This window comes from Caenorhabditis briggsae (assembly GCF_000004555.2).
Source record: "Caenorhabditis briggsae complete genome, chrX, whole genome shotgun sequence".
NCBI lineage: Eukaryota > Metazoa > Nematoda > Chromadorea > Rhabditida > Rhabditidae > Caenorhabditis > Caenorhabditis briggsae.
Window position 1 is genome coordinate 20,354,577 of NC_013491.2, and position 20,902 is coordinate 20,375,478.

General features: G+C 40.6%; 6 protein-coding genes across 6 annotated transcripts; 4 read left to right on the plus strand and 2 right to left on the minus strand.

The window, feature by feature from the left end:
* Positions 1 to 1,879: 1,879 nt before the first annotated feature.
* On the plus strand, positions 1,880 to 3,154 carry CBG10175 (the record flags this gene model as incomplete). The annotated part of the gene is made up of 2 exons (XM_045240690.1): positions 1,880 to 2,959; positions 3,008 to 3,154. 2 exons carry the CDS (start codon positions 1,880 to 1,882, stop codon positions 3,152 to 3,154), a joined length of 1,227 nt encoding a protein of 408 aa, XP_045094251.1.
* A 1,519-nt stretch (positions 3,155 to 4,673) lies between these two features.
* CBG25762 lies at positions 4,674 to 7,394 on the minus strand (the record flags this gene model as incomplete). The annotated part of the gene is made up of 4 exons (XM_045240691.1): positions 4,674 to 4,801; positions 5,834 to 6,092; positions 7,152 to 7,297; positions 7,343 to 7,394. 4 exons carry the CDS (start codon positions 7,392 to 7,394, stop codon positions 4,674 to 4,676), a joined length of 585 nt encoding a protein of 194 aa, XP_045099026.1.
* A 300-nt stretch (positions 7,395 to 7,694) lies between these two features.
* On the minus strand, positions 7,695 to 9,474 carry CBG25761 (the record flags this gene model as incomplete). The annotated part of the gene is made up of 4 exons (XM_045240692.1): positions 7,695 to 7,822; positions 8,208 to 8,357; positions 8,405 to 8,784; positions 9,467 to 9,474. 4 exons carry the CDS (start codon positions 9,472 to 9,474, stop codon positions 7,695 to 7,697), a joined length of 666 nt encoding a protein of 221 aa, XP_045099025.1.
* Positions 9,475 to 12,313: 2,839 nt separating this feature from the next.
* CBG25760 lies at positions 12,314 to 12,905 on the plus strand (the record flags this gene model as incomplete). The annotated part of the gene is made up of 3 exons (XM_045240693.1): positions 12,314 to 12,551; positions 12,598 to 12,776; positions 12,819 to 12,905. The coding sequence occupies 3 exons, from the start codon at positions 12,314 to 12,316 to the stop codon at positions 12,903 to 12,905; spliced, it is 504 nt and encodes a 167-aa protein (XP_045099024.1).
* A 1,656-nt stretch (positions 12,906 to 14,561) lies between these two features.
* On the plus strand, positions 14,562 to 15,074 carry CBG10178 (the record flags this gene model as incomplete). Its single annotated transcript, XM_045240694.1, has 3 exons — positions 14,562 to 14,583; positions 14,630 to 14,746; positions 14,956 to 15,074. The coding sequence occupies 3 exons, from the start codon at positions 14,562 to 14,564 to the stop codon at positions 15,072 to 15,074; spliced, it is 258 nt and encodes an 85-aa protein (XP_045094250.1).
* A 991-nt stretch (positions 15,075 to 16,065) lies between these two features.
* CBG10179 lies at positions 16,066 to 19,394 on the plus strand (the record flags this gene model as incomplete). Its single annotated transcript, XM_002631889.1, has 4 exons — positions 16,066 to 16,168; positions 17,110 to 17,174; positions 18,805 to 19,074; positions 19,122 to 19,394. The coding sequence occupies 4 exons, from the start codon at positions 16,066 to 16,068 to the stop codon at positions 19,392 to 19,394; spliced, it is 711 nt and encodes a 236-aa protein (XP_002631935.1).
* Positions 19,395 to 20,902: the final 1,508 nt, after the last annotated feature.

Here is a 20,902-nt window from a genome sequence, read left to right on the forward strand (position 1 = left end):
TCGACTCAGTCGAACTAAAAAAATGAGAAGCTATTGGTGAGCATAGAAAATGATGAGATTTTTCAGTTTCATATCAAGAGATGGAATATCAGATGGCAAAAGAACGAATGTGCGGTATCACATCAAAAGTATCCCGCATAGGAGGTTAGGTTTTTTCCTGAATTTAAGCTAAGATTTTAAACCTCCAAGGAAGCGGAGCGATCAGCTAATAAATGAAGTCAACAATGGTGACATGAGTGCCCAGCTCAACTTATGTATGTGAAAATGAAAAAATGCGCAACTCGGAGCTGCAGATAAATGTTTTTCGCCAAATTGTTTCCATTGTATTAGGTTGGGGGGAAAGTNTTTGTCACTTTTTGAATAGTTTATTTTGTTATTTAAAAATAACCGAATAATTAATTATATTGTCCATCATTATCAACAACATGTCTCCAACGTTCCCTCAATTTATGGATTCCATTGCGGTAGAATCCAGCCGGGCGTGAGGCAAAGTATTGTTTGAGTGCCGCTTCGACCGCTCCACGGGAATTGAAGCTTCTTCCTTCGAAGGCACGTGTCATATCGCCAAATAACCAATAGTCGGAAGGAGCAAGATCAGGAGAATACGGGGGGTGAGGGAGAACATTCCATCCATATCCCATCAGCTCCTGCTTCACTTGTTTCGAAACATGTGGGCGAGCGTTATCATGTTGATAGTACACTTTCTTGTCTTTCAGGGCCGAACGGTCGACTGCTTTCTTGAGGTTTCGTAGTTGAGTAGTGTAGAGGTCTCCAGTTATTGTTTTGCCCTCGGGCAGAAGTTCCCAGTAGATGGGGCCGTCCACTCCCCACCACACAGAGAGCATAACTTTTTTCGGATGAAGGTCGGGTTTTGGGACATCCTGTGGGCTCTCTCCTTCTCCAACCCACTGGGATTTCCTGTGGTGATTATCGTAGAAGACCCACTTCTCATCTCCGGTTATTAGCCGGTCCAGCCATCGATCGCCCGCGTGGAGAGTGAGAAGAGTAATCGAATCGTCGACTCGGCGGTCAAGGTTGGCTTGAGTCAGGTGATGAGGTATGAATCGACCAAAAAGTTTTCTCATTCCAAGAGACTTCAAACCTTCAAGGACTGTGCTATGGTGAACTCCGAATGTGACAGCTAGTTCACGGCTAGATTGAAATGGATCCGATTGCAATGCGTGCTTCAGCTTGTCCAAATCCAACTCACGGGGTCTCCCAGAGCGATCCTTTTCATCGAGCGAGAAGTCATCTTTTTCGAAACGATGGAACCAATTGCGAATAGTATTGTAGTGAGGGGCATGTGTGTTGTACACATTCTTCAAGAAAGTTTCCGAATCCTTCATCGTGGTGTGAGATAGGAAGAGGTAAATCAAAACATGTCTGATGTGAATAGCAGTGGGAACAAACATATCGTTTCAATTACAGATGAGGAGCAGGGAAGGAGATGGGGACTTGTTTATATGGAAGGTTCTTATCACCTTGTTATTCACTAGAGTCGATATCATACACAGCCTCCATATACGAGAACAGTGATTAAACAAACAGAGTGACAAAGACTTTCCCGCCAACCTAATACAACATGTTTCTTACCAACTTCTGTTTTTTTGTTCAATTTCTGTTTTAAAATGAACTGTTTAAGCAATCTAGCAAATGTTGACCAGTTTCGAGCTATCTAAAGTGGGCTCTATAAAGTAGTTGACAGAAATTCCTAAAAATGAGCATCTTATCCGCTATCAAGACTTCAAAATTGCCCAGAGTTAGGGAAAAGGGTGCCCACATTTACTGAGTAGATTTTGATAAGAAAATACTGAATTTTTGATTAGAAGTATTGAATACCCGGCTTAATCTTCTTTTCAACATCGCTTTTCTCCAGAACATGAATCCCGAAAAGAAGAAATCTACCAGGCCCTCCGGACCACCACCTCCATCCCCTGGACCATCGTCTACATCGGATAGGCCCACGGGACCAACGCCTCCGTCGCTTAGGCCCACTGGACCACCGCCATCATCCACTGGACCATTGCCTCCGTTGGCTCGTCCCACGGGACCACCGCCATCGCCCACTGGGCCACCGTGTCCATCGACTAGGCCCGCCGAAGCACCGCCATCACCCACTGGACCACCATCGCCATCTCCATCGACTAGGCCCACCGAAGCACCGCCAGCCCCTCCAACGACAGCTCACTATCCAAGTTCAGTCCCACCGCTAGCCCCTTTGACATCAGCACCACCACAATCAACTCCAGCTCCACTCTCGATGTCTGCCCCTCCTCCTCCTGGACCTCCACCTCCCGCACTCTCCCAGCCACCGAGAATGAGGGATCCTCTGAAAGACTTGAAAATGAAGAAAAACGAAACACCGCGTGCCCGATTTTCAAGTCCGAATCTGAGTACTACAAAATACGATTTTCGAAATGAGCTCGAGGCACGATTGAAGGAGAAAGGGATTTTTTGCCCAAACGATGTGTCAGAAGAAAAAGAGGAAAAAGAAAAAGAAGGATCATCAGAAAAAGAAGTGGTCAAAGACGTTTCACAGAAGACGTCTACGGTCGTAGTGGTGCCGGGTACCATTCCCACTGCACCACCTCCACCACCTCCCTCGGATTTGCAAAACATCAGAAGGATTCCGAAAAGGTGGTCAACGCCGGTCCCCTCCTCGTCGTCGGCAGTTACAAAGCCACCAGCTCCATCAGCCAATCTTATGGCAGAACTGACAGCAATGATTGAGAAAAGAGCATTGAAAGAATTGCGGGAAGAAGGACAATCGCCTTGCTCATCATCGGCCGTTACGGATCCAGCGGTGACAATCAAACTCCCACCAGTGCCACCACAATCACGGAAACCCAAACTCAAGTTTTCTTTCCTTTCTTCCTTGAATGAGGAGAAAATAGAAAGTTCTTCGAGTTCTGGAATAACGGAGCAGCCTTCTACCTCTGGAACCCTAGCCGAAGCTGTAGTAAGATCTAATTTTTACAAGATTCAATCAACTTACATTGTATTTCAGACAACGACACGTGTCGAAGAGTACACCGTCGTTGTTGAAGAAGAGACAACAAGAAGGGTCCGGCCAATTCCACCACCAAAGCCAGCAGCACTGAAGAAGCCACCACCAAAAAAAGAAGATGAGAATTCGAATGGAAATGAGAGCTGAAGCTGAAAAAAATTTCGATTTGTATTTATTTTCATCCTTTGTCTCTTCCTCTCTATCTCCCACTTTTTCCATTTTTTGTCACATAGGTCCCCATTTTCTCAAGAAGTCACAACTTATTTCAGTTCTCACCTCAATTGATTCTAGAAGACTTTGTTTCATTCCTAGATGCTACATTTCTTCTTTCTTCTTTCCCTCATTCCAAAATCACAAACTATGATTTCTAATTGAAAAAAAAACTCAATGAAAAAACTTACTTTTTTTCAATATATTTTATATCCAAAAGGCTAATAGTTCTATACTATTCTGATATTTATCTTCCTTTTTATATCAATATTTCAGATATTTCAGGGTGCTTGCAGAATTTTTTCAACTGGATTTTTTAAGTATGTTTTTCAAAAGATTATCTAGACTAGTTCTCTTGTAACATTAACTGATCTTGCTATTTAAGAAATTCAATAAATGGCATTACAGTTTACTCTCCTTCCGGCTTAATCAAAACTGGACTACGATGTCATCTCGATCACACCCGACGGACCAATCAAGCTGATTTGGGAAAAAAGAAATTACGACAGAAATTATGACAGTCCAATGGTTCTCGTTCAGTAAGTTCACAATTTTGGCTGCTCAAATGACAATTTCTAGTTTGGTTTTTGGATTACCGTATCTCCTCCAATAGAAGCCCTACTAACCTTTAACTTTAAGCTCAACTATCTCGATTCCCTTGGAAGATATCAAAATGTTGTCAACTAATACATTATTTATCATAATATCACCAAAATTTTATCAGTTGACGAATTTTTTATATCTATTACAAAAATCGAAATACTTGAGCTTAAAGTTGATGACATGAGTGGGCTTCTAATAGAGGGAGTACGGTATGTTACGCTTGCACAAGCTAATTTTTCAGTTTTTCTGTTTTTGTTACGCATTTTTAATAGACTAAAATGAACAGTACCTTTCAGTGGTCCAATTCGAACTTGTACATCTCATAATTGCAAATTTTCTTCGTTCTCTTCGTTCTTCAGCCACTAAATCAATTTAAAGGCTCTCGGATTCTACCTGTAAGCAAGAAACGTTCAACGGAGAGTACCATAACATTCCGGCAATGAACTAACCGTCAATTTTTCAAATCATTTCAAACTGGGCTATAGATGAATTCATTGAGGAGCCAAAAAACTGCATCGATTGCTGTGAAGATAGCTCATTGAGTGACATTTTGAACCTAAAGATGCCCCATCCTCACATTCACATTAGCGACATGCATCTCAAAATATTTCTTTCTGGTAAATCCTGCATTTCCTTTTTGAGCAATAGACAGTTTTCAGCTCAAGAATACATCTGAATGAATTCCGACAACCGCCATTATGTCGTATTCAATCGAAGGAAAGTGGTCAACTCAGACTTCGAAAATCCGAAATAAAGTTCATCGAAACAAAAAACAGTCAATGAACTCTTGATATGGAACTTGGAGCTAGTTGTGATCACATCATTGACTTTGTCTTTTTCAATCCGAAGAAAATCATAAGAGCAGTTTGTGTAACATAGGTTCAAGCGAAAAGCAGTGAACGAAATGAATTCTCGATATTGAACATGGAACTCGTTGTGATCTTTTCATCGACATTGTTGAGATATGATTGTTCTCGTTATCTGAAACTTTTGAGAAATAGTCGTCAATTTTTATTACATTCAAACTTACAATAATTACAGATTGGTACGCCATCTCCACATAAGGTCCTGTTTGTCAAAGACTGTAGTGGCACCTCTATTGGTATCGATTTTGTAGATTCGTGTGGTTCAATGTTGTGGTATATGCTTCGCATTTATCGTGTCATCCGAGACGCTCATCGTTTGGAAAATTTCTACTATCGAAGTTGCATATCTCACAATCGCGAATTACATTCTTTCACTTCGTTCTTCTGCCAAGAAGTCATTTTCAAGTCCTTCTGATTCCACCTGTAAACAAGAAGCGTCAAACGGAGAGATATTGTTCAGTCAATTAACTAACCAGACTATTTAAAGACTCGACACTGGGCTGTAGATCATTGTACCGTGACGTTGTTAGGCTTGTTGACCAGCGAGTGTAGCAGTTTCTGAGCTATGCGCACACCTTCTCCCGATGAGCTCACACATCTATTTCACGTTGGAGTCGTTCTTAATTCCTGCGTTGGCGTTCACGATCCTTAGCTTCCCTTCTCAAATACTCGGCAAAGGTTTCCAGCTCCTCTTGGCGTTTCTGCTATGCGCGGATTAGTTTCTGCTTACATTAGCGATGTAAGCCAAACAAGCCTCTTTGTCTCGTCGCAATTGCTTTTCTTATTGTCTACCTTTTGCATCTGCTCCTCAAGATTCTCAGCTCCGCACAAGCAAGACGTTCCTGGTGCTCTTTCTATCCTGATGTTCATGAATCTCACGTGGGCATTTCTAATGATCAATCATTTACTGTTGGTGTGCAAGATTTTTATGCATTTGCTCCTCTATGATATAATAATTTTAAAGCACGAAATGTATCCCATGACCCTTCTTAAACCTGAAAACAAAGAAATTTTGATAAAATGTTCCCAAAAATCCAATTTTCTCTCAAAAAATGACTCTTAAAATTTTTTTGCCTCCAAAATCCGGGCCAGAGAAATTTCCTCCACCGGCCCCGCCCGGCCCGGCCCGCGACATGTATGGAAAAACAGAATCCGGCAATGACCAGAAGAAATAGGCAGGCGATCGATCCGGCTCCACTCAAAGTTCGGGTCTCTATGGTTCTGTTGATAGATTTTCGTTTCCCATTTTTGGCCTTTTGGAATGTAAGACGACCATCACAACGGAGCATCAATGGGAAGACTGTCCAAATGAGCTTGTGATGGGGTCGTGGAATGTAGATAGCCGCTTTTCCAGCTAGACACATGATGAATGTCGATAGTAAGTAGTGAGAAGAGCATTCGGAAACCTGGAAAAGAAGGTGATTTCAATTAAAAACCATTATTTGAAATAAAACTTACATCAACCTTTATAATCATCTCCTTAAATGAGCATGGAGCTTCAATGATCACGCAACAGAGTCCCTTGATAGCTCCAACTCAGTATTCCGAGAGTGATGGATTGTTAGGAGTCTTGTTTGGACTGTAATTCGCCAACTCGTTGATACGCACAACGTTTCGGCCATGCTGTCGTGTATATCGTAAAAGCCGATGGAACTCTACATATAACCGATCATTAGCCACCGGTGGCTGGATATGTGGTTGCTGAGCCGGTGGAACTTCTTGATATCCAGGTGGATTCTGAGTAGAGCTCTGTTTATAGCTTAATGGCTGTGCTAGTGGTTGTTCTTCGCTGCTTGTTGCTGCTGCTGTTTTATCGTTTGTTTCTGCTGGCTGAGCCTTTTCTTATGCTCAACCATTGCACAATGACGTTTTTGAGTTTGTCGAGCAGCGAGGGCAGCAGTTTCGTGAGAGTGACAGCGGTAGACGAACGATGGGTCATGATGGTGATTGATCTAGGGTTCGGCGCAGAAGTGCGGTCGGTCAGAAAAAACTGAAAATCCTTGTTTTGTTGAAAAAGATTCTTTGGAAGTACTCACGATTCATCGGAGATGAATTATGTGGTGATGGAGCATGCATGGTTGGATTCAAGCCTTTGATTCCAGGCTTTCCGTGATGCATGCCAAGATGTATGGTGCGTTTTGCGTGTTTGAGAATCAACGAATTGAGAATGTTGGCTTTGGTGTCATCATTAGATTCATTACTCATTGGCAGATTGGCATGCATTACATCATTATAGTTAGTTGAACCTCCACCAGATGTGTCTTCGATCCTAACTTTCCGTTCTTGCTCCTAACGGATTCGTATCTGGTCATCGATGATAGCTTCTTCGGCTCATCGGTTCTGCTCTGCTTCCTGTCAACGACGAGTCTCCTCCTTCTCTCATAAAATACGTTGTTCCTTTTTGTTCTTTACAAAATTAGGCTTCACGAGCTAGACGTTCCTGGTGATCGCTCCTGCTCACAAACCTGACGTTGGCGGTTTTGGTGATTGATTGTTTTCTGTTTCTGTGCAAGCGCATGCTTTCCAGGAGTGACAGAGGCAGTCGAACGATGTGTCATTGTAGTGATTGGTTTTGTGTTCGGAGCCGCAAATTGCGGTTGGTTGGAGAAATCTGAAAATTCCTTTTTTTTTTGAAAATTTGATTTGGAAAACTTACGATTCATCGAAGAGGTGCTGTATGATGGTGGAGCTTGCATTGTTGGATTCATTGTTGTGTTGACACTCCAGACATCATCGGTGGTAGTGTTGTGGCACCAGCGGCTTTAGAAGAAACCCCAGGTTGCAACATTGGAGCAAGAACTGGAGCAATATTCTCAGCTGCCACAGATGCGGCAACAGCAGCTACGAACCTCCACCAGATGTGCCAGCCTTGGTAGGTACAGAAGTTTTGGCAGCAGCAGCAATTCCAGCGTTGGCACCATCGTCGTTTGTGGTAAGTTCGGGTCTCTGTGGATGTGTTGATAGATTTTCGTTTCACACTTTTGGCCTTTTGAAATGGAAGATGACCGTCACAACGGAACATCAATGGGAAGACTTTCAAAATGAGCTTGTGACGGAGTCGTGGAATGTAGATAGTCGCTTTTCCAACCACACACATGATGAATGTCGATAGTGAGTGAGTAGAGCATTCGGAAGCCTGAAAAAGAAGGTTGTTTTAATTTAAAAACCATTATTTGAAATAAAACTTACAGTAATTTTCCATGTCATCTCCTTGAATGACCATGGAGCTTCAATGCTCAGGACCTGCTAATTCTTCATTTGGTTCTGCTGCTCTGTTGCAGCCCAACATTGCACAATGACGTCGTTGAGCTTGTTGAACAGTGACGGCAGCAGTTTAGCTAGCTATGCTCTCACGCTTGATATGTTCTTGCCACGGTTCTCCGCTTCTCCTTTCAAAAAACTCGTCTTCGATCCTAATTTTGCGTTTATGCTCCTAACGGATTTGTATTTGGTCATCGATGTTAGCTTCTACGGCTCATTGGTTCTGCTCTGCGACGTTCCTGGTGATCGCTCCTGCTCACAAACCTCACGTTGGCTGTTTCGATGATTGATTGTTTTCTGTTGCTGTGCAAGCACACGCTTTTCAGAAGTGACAGAGGCATCCAAACGATGGGTCATGATGGTCATTGGTTTTGTGTTCGGAGCCGCAAATTGCGGTTGGTCCGAGAAATCTAAAAATCATTTTTTTTGTTGAAAAATTTTCTTTGGAAAAACTTACAATTCATCGAAGAGGTGCTGTATGATGGTGGAGCTTGCATTGTTGGATTCATGTCACTTATTCCGAGATTCCTTCCTTGATTAATGCCGAGATGTTGTTTTTGTTGTGTTGCCGTCCAGACATCATTGATGAAGTTTATTAGCACCAGCGGCTGTAGCAGGTATACCAGGCTGTACGATTCGAGCAGAGCTGGAGCAATATTCCAAGCGTTTTTTATGAACAGCCTTGATAGTTGCAGAAATCTCGAAATCGGTACCTTCAGCGTTGGCATTGACACAAGGGTTAGTGCGTGTGCCTGTTGAACCTCCTGCAGCAGGTGCTCTGGAGTTTCGTTTCCTTCAACTATCTCTTCTCCGTATTGGCTCGCGCAGCTGGAGCAGCTAAGAATTGGAATTTTTTTAAAACTATTGATCAATGAACACTTACGCTCCTGGGTAGATGTTTACATCCCTTTATCGGAGTCTGTAGCAACATCGTTTTGTGTGAAAATGTCGTTTTCGGTCTGTTTATCTGTGTAATCATCAGTGTTTGTCTTGACGCTATCTTCTCTTCGGTTCCATCATGCATATGACTGTATGCGTTAATTTTGACTTCTTCCGAAAGATACGCGTAGTTTCCAGCCCTGATCTCTTCATTGGATCATCTTAGAAGACGGAATTCATAGCTGTTGCGAGTGTTCATCTTGTCGCTGTTGCGTCCATATGTTCGAGTATGTCGTAGCAAAGATTCATCTGTAAGAAATGAATTACAAAACATAGCAGTAGAAATTTCAAATTCACAGTTCTCTGATGGATAGATGACACTTATGATTGGCCCAACACCCGTTGAATTTTTTGTTCCTTGTGTTGACGTTGACGCTCCTTCGCTTTTCTTTTCAAAAGCTAGGCTCCGGTTGTAGCTTGGCGTTCCTGCTCCTCACAGATTCGCTTCTTCTCAGCGATGTAAGTTTCTTCATCTTGTCGCCTTTGCTTTTCTTCCTGTTGACCACCTTCTCTCGAAAAATGCGCTGTTCCTCTCTGCTTCTCACAAATCTCAGCTTCACAAGCATGACGTTCGTGGTGCTCCTCCATGATATACGGGCACGATCTTCGGAAGTGACGCGGCTGCCGATTGATATGTCATGGTGGTGATTGGTTCTGGGCTTGGGACAGCAAACTACGATTGGCTTGAGAAAACACATTTTGTTTTGAATTAATTTGCCGTGGAAAAACACATGATCCGGCTTCTGCGAGAACTGTTCCATCAGACCAAATTGGTTTATTGACTTCATCTCAATCAATGATGTCTCCGCTTTCAGTTGTGAGGCTTACAGTAGAATCTACGCTGAGAGGAGTTCCGTCGGACTTCACGATTAGGAAAATGGTATTTCCAGAATTGTCAGAGGGAAGAACTTCAGTTGTGTCTTCATCCAATGAAACAAGAACATAGTTTCCTTAATTGTCAGTTGAAAGCGGAAATCCATCCTGGGAACGCGGTTTGCCACCGGCATCGGTTGGAGTTGGGACTCCATCTAGTCCAAAATCAGCTCCAACAGCATGAATTTAAAGTGGGGTACCGTCGGGAACACGAACTGGAAAGCACCTGAAGAATAATAAAATCAGCTCTACAATCTTGTATTTTCGAGTTTCACTTTAGCGACTTCTGTTAAAAGTAGTACAACTAAATCTTTTCAAAATTCTTATCTGTATACCTAGATCAATTGCTTTTCCTCAGTCATCTTTACAATGATATCGGTGTTTTCGGTAATGATCTTCCCAGCTCGAATCTGTCCCAAGTGGAGTTCCATCTGATTTTGTGTTGACTACTGGGTTGGGAATAGTTTCTCCAGTTCATTTGAATATATAAATAAAATTCCCTTCATCATCCGTTGGTATTGGCAATCCGTTTCTATCGAGTGAGATTCCTCTAGCATCAGCAGGAATCGGTTCTCCATCTAGTCCTTAGACTGCTCCGGATGCATCAGTTGGAACTGGGTACTGCCTGGGCAACAACTTCTCTGGCTGGAAAAAAAGCAAAGTTTTCTGGTGCATCAGTTGATAATGGAGGTCCATCTTTGCCTTACAGGATTCTCCTAGCTTCAGGTACAATCGGTTCTCCATTTGCTCCTATGGCTGCTCCGGATGCATCAATTAAAACTGAGGTACAGTCTAGCCCATGCACATGACGGATTCGTTGGACATTGCTTGCTTCATCCGACAAGATTTGTGTGTAGACGTATACTCTGGATGCTTCAGTAGGTAGTATCTGGAACATGAATATATGATTTCAATTCGATTTGAAACAAAAAAAAACTCACTTATTCAACTGGACCCATTGGTTCCCCGCTCTTATCTTTTCACCATATTGGTTATTGTTAGATATGCAGTTTCCTGAGAAATCGGCCGCTAATGACTTTCAATTTGACTTCTCCCTGAAATATTAACATAATTAAAAAGATCACGAATAATTGTGTAAAAATGTTAGCAAGTTTCCTGTAGCTTTTAGACAGGAACAATATTTTTAAAGTAAACCCCAATTCATGAAAAACGCTTTCTGTAAATCATTTCGCATAAAAACAAAACAAAATCGATGAGTACAGGTTAACGAGGTCCACGGATATCAGGTGTGCATATTCAAAAAAAATGTGTTCAATAGGGCGCGTTTGCTCGTCTGTCATAAAGAGAGGGGACGCGCACAACGTGTATGTAGTCGTTGTGTGGTGGGTGGTGAGCATTGGATCATCGGGGAGTGCAGATGAAAAGGTCAGATTATGAAGGGATAGAGATATACAGAAGAGAGGGATAATGAAAAAGAGAACAGATGGAACATATGGAAAGGCGGGGTGGCGAGATGCACCAACCACCCTAACCCCCTCGTATAAATTTAATCGATCAATACGCTCTATGTAAATCTCTTGCGATTTCGATATGTGTTTCGCGAAATCGTGGTGGAAATGTTGGAAGTCGGAAAAATTGGAAAATGAATTTGGTGAATCGAACCTGCCTGATCGCAATTTCACTGCCTTCATGTTGATAATGCTTCTGAAAAAGGAAAACTGTAATAATTTTATTTCTTTCAGGAATGAATAAAGTTTGATATGGATCCGGCAATGACTGGTTTCCGACAATGATCATTGAATGAAGATTCCTTGTCATGAAGTCGCTTTCATCAAAATTCGATTTTGAGGATCAATTTGATAAAATTCGCCGAAATTTACTTCTACTCAATTTCTCAGAATGACTGTCATGGGATAAAGCCTGAAAGTGAGTTTTCGTTGTTATTGTTATTAAATTTCAAAGACGGAGTTCAAGCCAAAGATCACAGCTGAATAGTTTGATCAGAAATGTGGGATGTTCATATCAACGTAATTCTAATATCGCCATGAGAATTCTCTATATGACTGTCTCCTGAATGATTCACCGTACTTCCTCTGATAGAAGTCCATCCAAACTGTCAACTTTAAGCTAAATTATCTCGATTCTTGTCAGAGATATAAAAAATTTGCTAACTGATAAACCATTAGTAATATTACGATCAACATTTTATCTGTTGACAAATTTTTGATATCTTTCACAGAAATCGAGATGATTGAGCTTAAAGTGGACGGCTTTGGTGGGCTTTTATTGGAGGAAGTACGGTATATCCATTCGGTAATTTTTCTATTGAAGGCGAGAACGGCAGGAAAGTCAAATGTTTACCCTAGAAGACTTCAAAACATTCAACAGCTGACGACTTCTATCATGAAAATTTTCAGAAATCCATTTTCTATGTTTCCCATTTTTCTTCTGAGAACTGCTCCTTGGTTCCCAGTCGGCGAGAACTGAGAGAAATCATCAAAGAAACCGGCATGTATTTTTCCCAACCTGCCTGTGATGTCGCGACCTGCATAAAAAGATGATCATGCTTCTCAATTTCATTCATTTCTCCAAAATGCGATTTTTGACACTCCTGATCAGTCTTCTGGCAATCCTCGGAATGTCGTTGGCTTCTTCCCGACGCTCAGGGATCTCACAAGATTATAATGATGACTTCCTTGCCAGCCCAATGTTCAAGCGTCATGCTGGTGACTACAACTGCACCATTACTTTGTTACGTCATTTGGATGATGTGATGGATGTCATGAAAACTGATCGCGTCAAGTTGCCAGCTCTCGTTGTCAATGGAACAGGTATAGAAATCATCAAAAACGGTAGAAACTAGCTTTGTTTTTTCAGAGATGGACTTCTACTTCTACTCTAAGGATACGGTCAAAACTGTGAGAGCTGCCAAGGGTCTCAGTGCCAAAATGATTTCTGCTAAAGGGAAAAAATTCATAATGGAAGGAATCGCAATTTTCACCGAGTCTTCAGAGCACATGACCAACTCTTACCTCACCAAAATGATTCTGGAAAAGGTATAAAATTAGATGTATTCTTTATCTGAATCAATTTTTCAGGAAGCAACTAGCGTCAGTGGATTGAAAATCACCAAAATTGTCAAATGCACAGATGCACAATGCGACAAGCCCGAGAAGTTGATTTGATTGTTGTATTTTAATAAAGTTTCAAGCATTCAAAATTATTCTTGATTCCTAACTGAAAAAATACGGATCAGTACCATTTGAGTGATGGAATAAGAGCAGTACATAGATTTTTTTGATCATAAGAAGGGTTGTGAGATGATTGTGGGATAAAAAATGAGTCGTTGGCGGAGCCATCTCAAATTGTATTGAACCCTAAAAGAAACAAATTGTTACAGTTTTCCATTTTCTTCAGAATCACCATTGTCGGTGAAGTGAAATTGTGATTACGATGCACCAAATTCGTTTTCCTATTTTACATAATTTCTAACGTTTCCACCATCATTACGCGATAGTGCAAGAAGAAGAAGGCGCCATAGTGTGAACGAGAGGAAGAAGGCGATGTGGTGCACCCACTTTCGTGACCCCCCTTTTCATCTGTTCCATCTGAGCTCTTTTTCTTATCCCTCTCTTCTGTATATCTCTATCCCTTCATAACCGGGCCATCAGCTGCATCCCCACGACCACACACACGATGTGCCCCTCCTCCTTTCTTTATAGACAAACGAGCGAACGCGCTCCACTGAACACAATTATTCAAATATACATACCTCAGTTCGGTGGACATCATGGACCTGTGCTCATCGATTTTATTTGTTTTTGGGAAAACTTTCTGCGAAAAATGTACTACATATGTAAGAGATAATTATGATTTTCTGAAAACATGTTTTTCTCTAGTTCAAATACTACTGGAAACGTTCTGAAAAATCTTCTGTCATGATTAATGGTATTTTTTGCTCATCATTGTCATTGAAAATTCGTTAATTTTGGGAATATTTTAGAGAGCAGTCAGATGGAGCACAACAAGACACCGATTCTTCCGGAAATTTCATAGCTGATGATGAGAAGCTTATTGAAAATGATGAGGAAATGTGAGTTTTCTATATTTTGAATTAAATTGAATCTATCTCATTATGTTCCAGGTATTTTCCACTGACAACTCCAGAATCTTTTTGTATCCAGCTGCCAGACATGTTGGACAAGTATTGTCCACAGATGACTCTTGGAAGCCAATCTACCGAATCAGTAAACCAGACCTACCTACATGTCTGAAGAAGTTATAGGATCAGATGGAGAGCTGATTTCAACCGATGCCAGTGGCAATAAACTTTTCAAAGATGTATTCGCTCTTCCAACTGATGCTTCTCGAAAATATGCTTTTATCCAAACGGATGAAAACACTATCAAGACTCTGCCAACAGAAGCTGGTCCAGTCATTTACTCAATCCTCAACCCTGATGGAACGTCACTTGCAACTGATTCGTCTGGAGTGTTTGTTACAGAAGATGGGAATACCACAAAAAAGACAAAAATGATGAACCGATGGATAGGTAAGGTTTTAGGTTTTTACGTTGTACTACTTCCAACAAATTGAAACCGAAAATTGAAAGTTTATAGAGACAATTGTTATATTTTTCAGGTGCTTGTCAGTTCGTGGACCAGACGCCCCACTTCTTTCAACAATTGCTCTGGTGCTGTAATTGGACCAAATGGACACTAGATTCTAACGGATTCAAGTGGAAGACCACTGTTTCAGGGTCGATCCCCACTTCCAACTGAAGATTTTGGAAACTACTGAAGCTGTTTGAGGCTGAAGATGCTGCTCCAAACGTCAATAAAATGAAAACATCGACTCCAAAGCGTGAGTGTTCATTCCCCAATATCAAGGAAAAATCTCAATTTTTCAGCTGCTCCAGCAAGAGAAAACGAAATTCCGGTACCTCTAGGATATTCAACATCACACGCACTAACATCAGTGCCAATGCCTGCCGCTGTTATCAACACTTCTGCAGCTACCAAGGCTGGTAACACATCCGGCGGAGGCTCGAGTAACTATCATGCTGCTTTGAGTACCAATCAACCCTAATGAGTGATGGATCCAATGATGAGATCAAAACCAACGTTCGCATTTGGTGAATCGAAAACACAAGAAGCGAATTAGCTGTAAGTTTGAATCGAAAATTGATTGTAGTTGCTGTCAAGGAATGAATTCTTTCAAACCAACCATTTTCAGTCGCTGACGCCAACGCAACTGAGAATATTGCTTTAGCTCTTGCTGCAATCGTACGATTTGGTATTTTTGCTAAATCCGATGGTGCAACAACAACACCATCGATGATTTCTGGAGCTTGAAATGATCAATAACTGAATCCTGGAATTTGCGATATTATGCATGCTCCACCATCATGCAGCTCGTCTTCGACGAATTGTAAGTTTTTACAAAACAACTTTCTCAACAAAAAAAGGGTTTTCAGTTTTTGCTAAACAACCACTTTTTGTTGTTCCTGAAGAGTTTGCTTTTATATCAGATGAAATAATGCATTAAAAGCTTGCAGAGCAACGGAAAATGATTGGGAACGTCTTGCTCATGAACCTATAATTCGCAAGCAGACTGCAACTTGAACGTCGATGTGTCGAGAAGCAACAACTTATTCATCAAGCAAAAGCCACGAAACGAAGAAAGCCACGAAACCGCTTCCTTTAGCTTCTGTCGCTGATCCACCCACCGCATTTGCCTAAAAAGCAAATTTTGAGCTTGTCATTTCACCGAAACGGCCTAAAATAGATGCCACGGGGTACTGTAGCCGAAAATTCTCGACCATCGGTCCCTGATGAAGCATAAAATCTTTTTTATCTGTGAATGCCGCTTCCTTTAGCTTCTGTAGCTGATCCACCCACCGCATTTGCCTAAAAAGCAAATTTTGAGCTTGTCATTTCACCGAAACGGCCTAAAATAGATGCCACGGGGTACTGTAGCCGAAAATTCTCGACCATCGGTCCCTGATGAAACATAAAATCTTTTTTTATCTGTGAATGCCGCTTCCTTTAACTTCTGTAGCTGATCCACCCAACGCATTTACCTAAAAAGCAAATTTTGAGTTTGTCATTTCACCGAAACGGCCTAAAATAGATGCCACGGGGTACTAAAAATTCTCGAAATATGAACGGTACCGAAAATTCTCGAAATATGAACAAAAACGGAAACGTCAAATCAATTTCAGTATCAACAACAACGGCGAAATATCGAGCGGAACAATATTAGATAATTTGGAATACGATCAGATCACAACAAGCTTCAAGTTACTTATCGATAATTCATTTCGTTCACTGCTTTTCGGATGCAATGTACCTTATGATTGAAGAAGATGAAGATATTCATACTTGCTTCACGATGAATACAGTTGCTGAATCATTCTTTGAGATTGATGCGAGAAAAAGAATTGACGGTTAGTTTGCGGACTGAACAATATGATACTCTCCGTGAAACGTTTTCTGTTTACATATAGAATGAGACGCCCTTGAAGCTATTGTGGGACGTAAGGATGGAGGCATCGAAGTAAATCAGGACGATCTTGTTGTCTAATTTCGAGTTTTACCGCTGAGAGGAACTGTTCGATTCACAATATTCAAGTAAGAAATAAGAAGGACCGTCAGAAGTCAGAAAAATGTCTAGATTGTCACAAGAAATGCGGAGTCGGTAGAAATCGTTGTTATACCACAATTTAACAGTGGTTTGTGTTTGAATGTTCTACACTACATCGTGAATCAAAACAAATGGACGAGTGATGAACGTCTCAAATAACACAACGAGCTCAAAAGAGAACCTAGCATTGAGGTGAGGAAATTATGAAAATTGTCTTGTCATACTTTTTCCCCGACTACGAGCGATTTGAAACAGCACCTGAAAATTTATGATAATGACGTATTGCAATTAGATAAGATCGGAAGCGGCATAATTAAAAAATTTCATGAGAAGTTGATGTTTGTTGAATTTGATTTGTCGAATTTTTTATTGAAAAAGTCATAATTCCAGCCGTTCTTAGTCGGGGTAGCACGGTATTTGTAAAAAATGATACAAAACCGACAATAATTTCAGACAAGCCAGCTGAGGCTCCGCCAGTATCGCAACTCAGTCTTTGAAATCGTCGAAATGGCGTCGATTACACAGGAGAGAAAAATGAGAAAGAGGGCTTGAAGAAAAACGGAAGGCCCAAAGCGTATATAAATGTGAAGAAGACACGAGATTCGGATTCGGCCACCGAGCAGGCATAGAAAAAAGATAATCGAGTAGTCAGGGTGAGTATACATTGAGCGATTTTTCCCTAAACTTGACGTTTCAGAACGAAAGCCTCTAACGAACAACATCTGTCGTCATCCTCGTCTTCAGAAGAAGAACAACGACTACTACCACTTCTAGACACTTTGGATTCGGATTCAGCGGACAAATCGAACGTGGGTTCCAGGGATGATGATGTGCGAGCACGGATGGAATATATGAAGCAGTCAAACCAGCTGAACTTCCTGTTCTACATGGCACCACGATCTTTCAACACCGTCTACGGATCTTCCTCTCATAGTTCTTCAGTGAATCGCAACACGAGGATTGATAAGTGGTCAAATGAGTATAGATTGGAATGATTAATTACAATATTTCTAGTTTTGTCAATAACTCCAGTGTTTGTATTAGGTTGGCCGGAAAGTAACTGTCCATTTTTTGATTCGTGAATAACACAAAAGCAGGAGTTATCCAAGATTGACAGTATGCACCGTCGCGGTCCATGACATGTTGACAACATTCAGGCAACTTGTGGATACCATACCTTCAAAAGCCAGCTGGCTGCGACACAAAGCGGCCCAGGTCTTACTTGACTTACCATGGAACATAGATTCTCGAGTTATTTAATGAAACTCAATTCAGTCCTAAGACGCTTTGGATAGACGGCTCTTCACTTTCCTTAAACTCCAGACTTGACCCTTTTATTATTGGCTATTCGGAGATATTCAAAGACATCTGGAGGGAAAATAATTTTACACTGTCGATGAGAAAAAAAAAACGTCCGGGAAGGTATACTTTGATTCACGGCCAGCTGGCTTTTGGAGGTATGGTATCCACAAGTTTCCTGGATGTTGTCAACATGTCGTGGACCACGACGGTGCATCCTGTCAATCTTGGATGGTTCTTGTTTTTTGTTAATCACGAATAAAAAAATGGATAGTTACTTTCCGGCCAACCTAATATTTCACTTTTTTGTGTTTTTCTTTCATTCATTCTGATATTCGCACAGTTTTGCTGTTCTTTCTAGTGTCTAGTGTCCAGAAAAGTTTGTTTATTCATTTTTGAGCACCTAAATGTTTTTATAGATTGTTTGTGATACTTCAACTGAGCGGGGTCCTTATTTGCATTCTTTTGATAAATTACTTATTTATTCGTTCGTTTTTTTGTGTTACCTACACCTGCATCTCTGAAGACCGTTATTATCAACGGGTGACCGTTATATTCAACAAAATCTTTTTACTGCTGTACGTTTAGAGCACCGTTGCTAAATACAGTACTAATCAATAAGATATATAAAAACAAAGTTTCAGTTGATTTTCAAAGTAAAAAATTCCGATTTTTTGTTGAAAAGTTGTTCTTTAAGAGTCAGAAAGCATGGTCTAGAGCTCGAATGTCAAGATTTCGCACACTTTGAAAAATTTGTCAGTGTGTAAAACAGGCCGAAATGGAAAATTTCACATTTACAGAATTTTTTGTAAATTTTTAGTTTTCTAGCTACTTGCCGATTTCTGAAAAAATCTCTTGTTCTCATTTTCAGTACAAAAACGAGTCAAAAATAAGATATTTCAAAAATTGCAAAAAAATCTTTTAAAAACTAGAAATTATCCAAAAATCCTGTGAAAGCAAAGTTTTCAATCTAGGTTTGTTTTTCACCCTCAAAAGTTTTCAATGTGATCGGAAACTTGAGAGCAAAGCTCGAGATTCTTGAAAATAGGTCAAAATCAACTAAAAATACGTTTTGTGTATATTTTTGACCGGTCCTGTAGATAAAAAATGGGCGGGAAGTATAAAATTCCAAATTTTCAGAAAATGGAGCAGCAACACCAACAGGACGCTCCGGAGCACATGGTTCCGGTTCTCCTTGAGGATATTGCCGACACTACAACTGACACGATTCAGTTCAGCAAAATCTCGTTGGTTCGTGTCCAGCTCATCGCCGTTGTTGAATCAATCAAGATCAACGAGAAGGACAACGGAACGGCATACATCAATGCCTTCCACTTAAATGTGATCGGACGGGCCCAAATTGAAGCCAGCGAAATTTTCCACAGAATGGCCAAAAAATTCTATGAAAAGGTAGAAATTTTTTTTGTTATAAAAATTCAAAGCCATTAAACTTTCAGAACCATGCTGCACTGCCTGCCGCGCAAACATCGGGGATTGCCGTCCAACTGGGTATTGATAAAAAAATAGGAGACGTCTCCAGTTTCCCGATCGACCTGCTCGAGTCATCTGCATCTGTGGAGAACAACGGAGGCCAGTGGCCATCAGAAATCGAGGAGATGGCAGCTGGGTTGGTGACTGATGGGCCAGATGATGTCGAACTCAATGCGATGGAGCCGTTCGAAGAATATGAGGTTGTTGACGACTCTGTTGCTGGACCTAGCTATACCTGAAGCTGCAGAGGAACAAGAAGAAGAAGAAGTTGTACTCCATTTTTTTAAAATTTCTTTATTTCATTCCTCTGTTGAATAGCATTCCAAATTTTGAATAAAAATTTCACTACATAGAACGAACAATTTTTTCTGCTTACTTTAGGGGTTATCATCCTCTGGGAATTTCCTTATGAATATAATTTTTTCATTTTTCATTTTTTAGCTCAAGTGGAATGTAACGCATTTCTATGGACCATAGAAAACTGGACTTGGGTTTTGATGTCTGCAAAGGAAATAAAGATATGGTAACTTTTTTTTGAATTTCATATCAATATTTTAGAATCATTTCGATTGTCAACGAAGAACATGGTTTCTCCTACCGCCGGTGAAAGTCGTTTTGCAACGTGGAAAAGTGTAAAAAGTCTCACGAATACTTGTCTGAACACTGGACACGTTTAGGTGTTCACTTATAATTAGACAGTAGGTATGCCACATGTCACCACGTCGAAAACTTGTTTTCAGAGCCACCAATGGGAAGAAATGATCGTTGAGAGCATCGCTATCGGAAAACACTAGTCGTAAACATTCCCAGTTGGCAGACTGTAAATTCTACGCAGTATCTAACGAAATTTTTGGCATTTCTGTTCATCCAGTACCATGTGCTTCTGAGCGTATTGTTGACGATCTTGCGTCATTCTTTTGAAATTTGGAAATTTAAACTTACCGCCCATTTTTCATCAACAGCAACGCTCAATAAATTATACAGCAACGCATGTTTCTGTTGATTTATGGTCTTTTTTAAGAGTCTGGAGCTTGCCAGCGAAGTTTCCAATCATTTCAAAAATTTCGAAAGTGGCTAGATTGTGGCGAAAGTGGCTAGAAAGACAGCTAGATTGAAAACTTTGCATTCAATTAACTTTTGAGAAACCCTAGTCTTTCAGCTATTTGCCAATTTTGAAAATACCCATTTTTCAATGTTTTCAGTTCAAAAAGTGGAAAAATAAGGGTTAAATTGGCAAATATCCTTCGAGAAATTGGCGAATATCTGAAAAACTAAGAATTTTCGAGAAACTTCTGTGAATGTAAGCAAAGTTGTAAATCTCGGTCTGTTTTCCACATTTTAAAAATTTTCAAAGTGATCGGTAACTTGATAGTCAAGCTCCAGACTCATGAAAATTGTTTAAAATGTCCACAAATCCACAGAAAAACAAGTTTGTGTTTATCCTGTTGACCGGTATATCTTGGAATCGAAGAAGCCACGTAATTTTTTTTTTTGATTGAATCAATGAAAATGTTCTGGCATTTTTTGTGGAAAACTCAGAGGACTATCGAAAAACGAAACTTTATTGAAGTCCAAAAAGAAGTTCATACATAATAATTATTTTGAAAGATTAAAAATGACAACAGCAGCGTCTTCATCAACATAATCGACACTAATTTCAGCACTAATCCCACGAACATTTCTGATTATGTACTTGTTTGCTCCTCCGTCCTTTGTTACTGTTGATTTTAATCGTTTCAGCAAGACA